General features: G+C 32.7%; 1 protein-coding gene across 2 annotated transcripts; it reads right to left on the bottom strand.

The window, feature by feature from the left end:
* Positions 1-2,328: 2,328 nt before the first annotated feature.
* EGL3 (basic helix-loop-helix (bHLH) DNA-binding superfamily protein) lies at positions 2,329-5,850 on the bottom strand. 2 transcript variants are annotated; one of them, XM_016334025.3, is made up of 8 exons: positions 5,334-5,850; positions 4,791-5,045; positions 4,596-4,692; positions 4,450-4,464; positions 4,286-4,342; positions 3,408-4,196; positions 2,865-3,311; positions 2,329-2,717 (listed from the first exon to the last, which is right to left on the bottom strand). In XM_016334025.3, exons 1-8 carry the CDS (start codon positions 5,429-5,431, stop codon positions 2,646-2,648), a joined length of 1,830 nt encoding a protein of 609 aa, XP_016189511.1. In that variant the 5' UTR covers positions 5,432-5,850; the 3' UTR covers positions 2,329-2,645. The 2 variants fall into 2 exon arrangements, with proteins under 2 accessions (XP_016189511.1, XP_088366111.1); XM_088509985.1 differs by having other exon boundaries at positions 4,791-5,048; positions 5,334-5,570.
* Positions 5,851-10,223: the final 4,373 nt, after the last annotated feature.

Genomic DNA, 10,223 nt, shown 5'->3' with positions numbered 1-10,223 from the left:
AGACATCGCCTATCTAGTTTATGTTCTTAGCTAATTCTTGTCAACTCCTCGTACTACTCACTATGCGGCAGTTCTTCGCATTCTTCGCTACATCAAAGGCACCATATTTCATGACCTTTATTTTTCTGTCCATTCATCTTTATCCCTTCATGTGTACTCAGATGCTGATTGGGTTGGTGATCCCACTGATCGTCGTTCTACTAGTGGTTATTATTTGTTTCTTGGCGACGCTTTCATTTCTTGGCGAGTTAAGATGCAAACGTTCACTGCTCGATCAAGCACAGAAGCTAAATACCGTGCTCTCGCTGACACCACTGCTGAGGTTGTCTCGATTTGTTGGCTTCTCGCAGACTTGAGTGCTCCTCAGTCATCCCCGACCGATTTTTTTTGTGACAATCGCAATGCTATTCAGATTGCGCATAATGATGTGTTTTATGAACGCACCAAACACATTGATCTTGATTGTCACTTTGTCCGACAACGTCTCCTTATTGATGTTGTTCGCCTCGTCGCTGTTGGAACTCTGGATAAAACTGCTGATATCTTCACGAAGGCTCATCATCCTACTCATTTTCGGACTCTAGTATCCAAACCCAAGATGGTATTCTTAGCTCCCACTTGAATTTGTAGAGGAGGGAGATGTTAAAGAATAATTAAAATTAATTAAAATCAATTAGTATCATTTATATTTATATTTATATTTATATAGAATATCTGTATATTAATTATAAGATTTGCTTTTATTACTTTGATTCTTTTAATGCCTATATATGTCCATATGTATTATACCTTTTCAACATACTAATAATATACTTTTCATACTACTCCCTTTTTTCTAACATCAGCATTGACTATGTCCTATACTTTATTCAAGTTTTTAATAAAAGTTACCAATAGCAGACGATTGAACGTGTTACATGTTGAGCTTTGTACAACTTTACTCATACAGTCATACTACCTCAAGCAGCATGATTTGCATTATTAAAGTATGTAAATGGCAACACACACACCAAGATTGAAAAGCAAGCTAATAAGCTAGCTTTCATTTAAATATTATGGCCGGCTTTGCGGCTTCTTTTCTGTGTATTTATTGTTTAATATGTTCCCGTCAAAACAAACTTAACTGGTGCTTTGATACCTGATTATAAAATGCAGGGATAATTATATTATCATATAACTGTAACCTTAATTTGACCAAGAATAAGTATTCCAATTCTATGGTCAAACGTAGTTATAATTTTAAAAAAATTATCAAAATAGTATCTAAAAATTAGTATTATTGACAAAAAAAATTCTCAAATAAGTACGAAAATATTTAAAAACATGACAAAAAAATTAGATATTAAATATATATTACAAAAAAATTTTAAATATAAAATTTTGATGCAAATTTTACAATAATTATTAAAAAATAAGATATTTCATCCTTAAAATTTAGTAATTTTTTGTCAAATAAATATTTTTTTAAAAAACTTTTTATTATCAATGACCATTTTTTTTTGAAAAATAAAAAAAAAAATCTAGAGATTAAATTTTGTTCTAAATTTTTGTGTGTACCTTTAAATATTTATTCAAATATTAACACAAAATTTAAAACTAATAAAAAAATTATTTGCTAAATATAAATTTTTTTTTATTATTTATAAAAATTATAATATTTATTAATTTTTTTGTTATATTTTTAAATTATTTAAAAATTATTTTATTAATAATATCTTTTTAAGATTTTTTTTAACAACGTTTAAATTTTTGGAATACCAAATTAATAACTAACCCTTGCAAAAATTGATCGAGATAGCGCAATATAGTTCCTGTAGTTAGAACCATCACCAGATTTTCACATGTAGCATCTATATCCACGTACTCTTTGATGTCTACATTACATGCAAGATATATATATATATATATATATATATATATATATTCTAGTATCTTTATATTACGATAAATATGATAGTTATGACATTTTAAAAAATATTATTAAAATTAAAATAATATTTTTTATAATTTAACAATATTTTTATAAAGTGTTGTTAAAAAAATATAAATTTAATTTTAATGTATTATTAATATAAATTAATTTTATACATATATCTATGTCAGGTTAGTACAAATAATAGAATTCAATATAAATATATATATACAAGATACATGGGAGATTTATGAAACAATACGGAAAGAATAAGAGGTGATAATTAATTAGTAGTTATGGGTCAAATTTGTCGTGCACTTCTATAGTACTCTATGTAGGTTCATTTTCAAATCATGTGCGCTAGATTTAAAAGTCGATGCATCATCTTTACTGTCGATGAATGATGACCATAATAATTGAGAATGTAAGTCAATATAATCAATATATAATTGTTTGGTCAAACTAGCTATTGTTAGGGCATAGCAGCTTAATTGCATAACACAAAATCAAGTCAACTAAGCCTATTTTCACATTTACAACTGCTTAATTGGATAGACGTCCATTTACATCACCAAGAACTTATGGCATGCCCAAAAAACTATATTCTCCCTTTATTTTGAGTCCTTTTATGCCTTTGAAAGAAAATCTACATGCAAGACTTGTGACTCTAGTTCCATAACTGAACTAAATTGAACAAGCATTGTTATGGTTTTAGGGAGATGCAAAGATAGATTCAACACTTGAAAGCCACATTTTGTAGTGTTTGTTTGATCCTTTTTGCTGATACAATAGTTGGCTCTGTGAGCTGCACATGAAAGATGCTCAATTTAATTAAAAAAGACCACTAAGCATTAATTGATACACGCTATGAAATAGAAAACATACATTCCCAGTTTCCCACCATAGGTGATGAGGTGCAATTAAAACCAAAAAGGTGATTCCATGTACTTACCTTAGATATAAGGGTAAAATAAAGTTTCCCATCAACTTCGCTGGACTGAACCGAATGAAAATTCAATCTGAGACTGCTAACTGCTTCCATAATTTTTAGAAACATTCCTGCTCTTGAAGGGCATTTCATTTCAATCACAACTTCATTATTCTCATTGATGTTAACAGCAACATCATTAGTAGAACTTCCTTTTAGTAAAGATTCTGAATTAATCTCTGGCCTGGTGTCATCTATGTCACGAGACTTCCTCTTTTTCGCCATCGATTTAGTGCCATTATCCGTTTTGTTAAAATAATTATCAGAAGTCCTCTCCACCATATCTTGAGGTGATCTTTTAGTTCTAGCCTCTCTGTCTGTTAGATCCTTATGAGCTTCCAACTCTTTTATCCTTTTTTCAAGCTTTCTAAGGTATTCTATTGCATCATCTAGTATCGAAACTTTGTCATCCTGCAGGGATGGATGGATCATATGGTTAATTTCAGCAGCGACATTTAAAGGATTACAACCTCAACAATCAAGGGAATACTATATATAAATGTTTACCTTAGTAATTGAAGGGACCATTGATCTAAGGGTTAAAAACCTTTCATTTAGTTTTGCTCTTCTCCTTCTCTCTGACAAAACATGGTTCATGCCATTTTCATCAGCTTCTGTTCTCACTGCTTCTTTAAAGTCATTCTCTTCTTGATACTCAAGTATCCCATCCAAGTGCATCCGAGGAACTTCAAACAATACCTTCTTCAATAAAGCTTGTGAGCTTCCTCCAGTTCTTGGCCTTTGGTAGCTCACTGACCCAGCTTTCTTCCAACTTGAAAAGCTTGATTCCTGATGAAAATTTTGAAAATGCATCCCCATGATTAACTGGTCTGAGCTTTTTAGAAGGGTAGAAAGAACCATCTGATAATGCCAATCATCGCTTCGAGGATCAACTAATGTCATTTTTGAGTTATTGCACTTTTGAAGGTCTTTGGCACTATCAGTGAGGTTTTCACCCTTTGGAAGGGAAGCAACGTTCTCAGGACTGTGAAGAGTTTGAGATACGCAGTCACTAGAATTATGAACAGCATTGCTCAATTCATCATCCATAATTTGCCAACTTTGGACTTGAGAGGTGCCATTATTTATCCTTTCAACCATGAGTGTTTCATCTGGTGGTTGATTGGCTTGAAATGCATTTGAACTGTTATTAGGAGAAGTTATGCTGATTAATGCACCTCCTACTTCTTGAGATTGTTTCACATTAAATGCTCCATGTACATTATGAACACCGACATCAAGAATATCCAAGAAGGAAGTTCTGATCTGTTGAATGAGACTGAGATCTTCTGAGACCTAAAAAAATATAAATCAAAGCAACATGGTTATGAGGGGAGGAATTGAAAGAAAAATAACAATAAAGTTCAGATAAAGGGGAAATTTACATGATCAGTTGTACCCAGCTCAATGACCCCATCCATAAAAGGAAAGCACACCACTGTCTAAGAGAAACGGAAATTACACAGCACATTAGTGAGATATTTCCTAATAAACTTGAATTACTATGAGTAATCATCATAGTCATGGTCTTAGAATAAGAGGATGGTACCTGAATGGATGCACTCTGAGCATAACAGAGGAGAAAGTGCAGCCATGGAGAAAAGACCAACCAAAGACAACATATTAGAGACATTATGTCCCAACAAAAGAAGAAAAAAATACAGAAGAAATAATAGGCAGAAAGCAGAATCATACCTTAGCCAGAAGACAGCGACTAAAATCTCTACAATCACTAGAAGGAGCATCACACAGCCAAATTGGTTCACCTTTTGCAAGAGCCTTTCCTGGTAACCTTCCAACATACAGAGATTTGACAATTTAGTGATCCAGTAAAAAAGATGAAGTGAAAAGAGAAAATAAGAGAAGATTTATTAGTGTCACTATTATTACCCTTGGCCAATGTTGAATACAAAGGACATGCAAACCAAATAGTACCATTCTGTATCTGTGAGATCCTCTGGAGACAGTGCTGCTGAAGGCCTTTTTGTTTGAGGGCTGGCTTCTACAGTTTTGAGGGACTTGTATAACTCTCGAAGCTGCTCACTCCGCTGCAACCCTATCTGATCAGAATTGAGTTCCACTCCTTGACTTGTCTTCCTTGTCTTAATGTCTCCATTGTAATATCCTTCCCCCCAACTCAACACCCTGCTAAATGGGCACCATGAATAGAAAGAAATTGATTTTGAATAGTAGTATTATTGAATTGTGGTGTTGTCTAAGAAGCTATTATATTGAGTTGTTCATATTAGAGAAGAAGAAGAAGAAGAAGAAGAAGAAGAAGAAGAAGAAGAAGAAACAAGTCATGATGTGTCTCATCATATGAAGTCCATTCAGGCATTTTCACAAACAACACATATTCAAGAAACAGAAAATGAAAAAAAAAATCACAAACAGAACTGAAATTCATGGAAACAGTTAGTTAGAAGTTAGTACCCGGGTTGGGTAGATGAAGTAGACCAGAATATTGCATAGCTCCACTGGATGCTTCTCACAGACAAAGCAAGCTGTTCTTTGAAGTTCTCCGTCAACATTTCCTTGTTCTTTGGGTTCAGGAAAATAACCACCAAACCTTATCATATATAGATCCAAAATTCTCAATATGAACCTCCCTCTCCTCTCTCTAAATCTCCATTTTCTTGATTGTAGAACGTTCAACGAAAGCAAAACAAGTAGGCCCTATATTCCAAAAGCAACCTTCCTTAGTTCCACTTGCTAGATTCAGAATCCAAAAAACAAGTGGCAGTGTTTCAAAAGTGTTGTAATATCTTACAAGTATAGCAGCAGATGTTGACTCCAGAGAGAGGTTGATCTCACCCAGTATCTATTAATGCCTGTGTTGTACTATTTGTAGGGTCTGGTATCACAAGGAGCTTCTTGTGTCACTCAATAAGACAAAACCATACGCCTTTTATTCCTACCTATGATTAAAATAACAACAGAAGAGAGGAACAAAAAACAAGCAAGGGGTTGGTTGATTCTATTTATAGTAACTGATCTAACAGATTGAATTTGAGTTCATATGTATGCCTCATGCCTATGGAGTGGGTGAAACAAAATATTGGACATTGGACAATGTTGATATATTTATTAATGATGGCTTGGAAGAACTGAAATGTTTGTGATGACTAATGGCCAGGGTTATAAAGACTTTGATAACTGAGGCTGAGAGGGACAGGTTTCTTTCAACACATTTCTGCACGCTATCTTTCCTAGTTGATACAGTTAATTGGTTGATTTCAGTTTTTTAGAAGAATGAAACTCAACTTAGATGAGTTGAAAACTCTAATCAAACGGAGAGTGAAAATAAAATAGGAGAGAGAAAATAACTTGAAATTGCTAACCAAATATTTTATGTCGTGCATGTGCATAAAGTACAAAATATGCTTCTTTTTTTTGGTGTCTAAATAAGATTTAGTATCACACAAATGATTACTCTTCTTTTTATTTCCGCATTATTCTTATTTCTGCTTTATTATTATTATTATTATTATTTGGTCTCATAAAATCTTGTTAGATTTTATGTATATACAAATCGTAATATATAACTCAAAATCTACTAATAGCCATAGCACCAAGACTTTTCGGTTTTTATGGCCACTCCAAACAAAACAGAACGTCTATTCTAATTTAGAGACAATTTTCCACGTTTATTTCCACTTTGTTGGGCGAGGCGGTTTGACATAACTGAATGTCCAATCCACCATATAACGCAAGCCATGATTGACATGCCACTCCTCCCATTTTACTGCACATAGTTTACCCAAACTGTGACAACAATCATATATCCAATGATTTCTTTCAACTTTCCACACGTGCAATTATATCCAATTCATAATTTAAAGATTGATAAAACTTTTATTTTTATAAATAGCATATTAAAATTGGTATTTAATAGATAATGTTTTAAAAATTATAACACTTATGTTTGGTATATCAATAAAATTAATTTTTAATAAACACAAACAACAATAATTATATTTAATAAAATAAATTTTAAAATATCTTTGAAAAGTATTTTTTTTATACTTTTTAAAGCAATCTAAATTTTTCCAAAATTATAAGTGCAACTAAACACAAAATAGTTTACCGAATCTAAATTTTCTTGATTTATTTTTTCCTTTAACGAGAGAAGTTGCTACACAATACGCGAATTCATTCTTGTTGGACATCATAAAAAAAGGAGAGAAGATGCGGATAAAAACCATGAGATCCGTTGATAATAGTTATCGACCTGGTTTCATTTAGCATCATTCTTCTTATGGTTTATATGATTCTTATTTGGAAATGAGAATTAGTCGTATGATTCCATAAGCAAAGAGACATGAGAGGGCTGAAGATGTGACCACCACCGTATATGGCAAAAACAAAATGGCAACAAGTCTGTCATATGAGCATTTCATAGTAAAAAATAATAATTAAACTTAAATAATTCTTAGCTTAGCTTCTTGTCGTTGGCCGCCTACATGGTCATACATACATACGTGAGTTCCTTTAATTTCTTATTTTTTTATAAAAAAATATTTATTTTTTCTTCTTAGACTATGTCATATTGTGTCTTGCAAACAACGTAAAGAAAAATTGAACAGATTCCGTTCTCGTTGCTTGATTCAGTTCCCTCAATTAAAGAATGCAAGTTCTTTGTTCAACAATCTTGTCTTATGGGTTGCATGAATTTCAAACTAGAATATTGATTAACTCTATAATAATAATAATAATAATAATAATAATAATAATAAGAATAAGAAGAAGAAGAGAGGTATGTATATAATAATAACTCACATGGCGCCACGTAAGAGAGGTATATATATATATATATATATATATATGTGCGCGCGCGCTCTCTCTTTTTAATAACTAAAAATAAAAATATTTGTCCCCTTAATCTATGGCCATGTCGTCCTGCATCAGATCACATCATTTTAGAATCTGCACAAAAATAATGTAGAATATATTTTGGTGTTAGGATAGTATAAAGTGTTTTGTTACGTAGATAATGACTTTTGTAAACAATGTGAATAATAAGCTTTAGAATTGATTTAATAAAGCAAAAAAATATTCTACTCCTAAATTATTACCTAAATCTTAACATTAAGATAATAAATTAATAATTTATATAAAATTCGGTCAAACCGTAATTAATTAAATAATAAATTAAATAGAAGCGAATATGGTTAGAAAATTTAACAATCGAAATTTGATAATTTAAATATGATATTTGGACTCAGTGAATTTTTTTGAGTCGGAAAACATAGTTTTCTGAATAAAAAAGCGTACTGGAAATTTGATCGACAGTACCGGCTGCGATCTGTCCGATACTGTGGCTGAGAAAATTAATTAGAAGAGAATAATTTTAAGAAATAAGAATTTATAATTTGGGAAGATAGAAATATTTAAAATACGATTTAAAACTCTAATCTTAAAAGTTTTGGGCCAACGGATTAAACCAAGTGAACCGGACTAAAGTGGACCCAAGACCTAATATATATAGACCTTAGTTATGAGCATTTCAGCTCATTAACCCTAAAGAAAGAGAAAGAGGCGCAGCTATGGAGAAGAGAGGAATAAGAGAGAAAATCCTAACTCCATCAAACTTCAAATCACCATAACTTTCTCTCCGGAACTCCGATTGACGAGCTGTTTGCGGCTATGCGTTCCTCTTCTCATCCTCTTCGATTCTTTCTAATTATTGTGGTGAGTATTCCATTCATCTCTGCTCAGTTTTCGAAATTCTCTACTGTTACGCGTTTTTGGATAGTTAGTATTAAAATCTTGTGATTTTGGTTGTTTAGAAATACTCTAACATAGATTCTAAGTGGGTTCTATCTCTATTTCATATGGACTAAGGTGAGAAGTGCTCAAACCCTTGTGATTTATCATTTTCATGAACCCTAGGTTGATTGTAAGTGTGAAATTGATTATGTTAGAGTATTGGTTGATTTTGGTGCATAATTGGGTGGTTGGTGTTGCTTGTGGAGCTTTGGTGAGGCTTGGAGTTAAGGGTTGGTGGAGACTTCCAAGAAGAAGCTCAATTATTTTGGCTACAAGAGGTACGGTTTAAGTTTCATTTAAGTACCGTGTGGTGTGATGAGAATTCCTAAGCTAGATGCCCCTAAGATTAAGTTTGGATTGTGTAAATAGTTGGTACTAATATACATCATTTGCATATGTTTGAATTGTTTGGGTTTGCCTATTTGTTTGGATTGCTATATCATATATGCTATGTTACCTGACTATATGCTATCTGTTCTACTTGTACCTTATTTGTGTATTACTTGTCTATATTGATTGTGTTTGTACAATTGAGAGGTCCCTCATGCTGGTGTCAATTGACGCTGAGGGCTATTCTTATTGAAATAGAATAATGATATGATTAATTTAAAATGATGATTATTGAATGAGATAATTTGAGTTCCCTGGATAGACGTAGTGAAGTGATTTCACTACTCCAGGTTGATATTGAGATAATTTGAGTTTCTTGGGTAGACGCAGTGAAGTGACTTCACTTGCTCTAGGTGAGAATATGAAGTATTGATATAGAATTATTGAGACAAAGTAACTGGTGATGGTTTGGCTTATGATTCTGATTCTGATTTGTCGGAGAGTTAGAAAGTTGGGAAGCATAAGAAATATGAATTAAATTTAGCATTTCCTTATGACAGATGCCTATTAATGGATTAGCAAGAACATAGGATGAATATTTGGTGAAATAAAATTTAGGATGCTTTGTAAGTTTTTATTACAATGCATTGTATATATTTGGCATTTTTACCGTACTGGGAACTGATGAGCGGATAATTTATACCCTTTTTGGCATTGTTTTTACATAGTTTTTAGTATGTTTTAGTTACTTTTTATTATATTTTTATTAGTTTTTATGCAAAAATTATATTTCTAGACTTTACTATGAGTTTTTGTGTTTTTTTTGTAATTTCAGGTATTTTCTGGCTGAAATTGAGGGTCCTGAGCAAAAATCTGACTCAGAGGCTGAGAAAGGACTGCAAATGCTGTTGGATTCTGACCCTCCTGCACTCAAAGTGGACTTTCTGGAGCTACAGAAGCCCAATTGGCGCGCTCTCAATTGCGTTCGAAAGTAAACATCTTGGGCTTTCCAGCAATATATAATAGTCCATACTTTTCCCGAGATTTGATGGCCGAAACTGGCGTTCAAACACCCACCAGAGACCCTTTTCTGGCGTAAAATGCCAGAACTGGAGTTAAACGCCCAAACTGGCACCCAAGCTGGCGTTTAACTCCAAGAATGGCCTATGCATGTGAAAGCTTCAAAGTTCAGCCTAAACACTCACCAAGTGGGCCCCGGAAGTG

Source organism: Arachis ipaensis, chromosome B3, assembly GCF_059453495.1.
Source record: "Arachis ipaensis isolate K30076 ecotype BB chromosome B3, ASM5945349v1, whole genome shotgun sequence".
Taxonomy (NCBI): Eukaryota; Viridiplantae; Streptophyta; class Magnoliopsida; order Fabales; family Fabaceae; genus Arachis; species Arachis ipaensis.
This window is presented reverse-complemented; position numbering and strand designations above follow the sequence as displayed.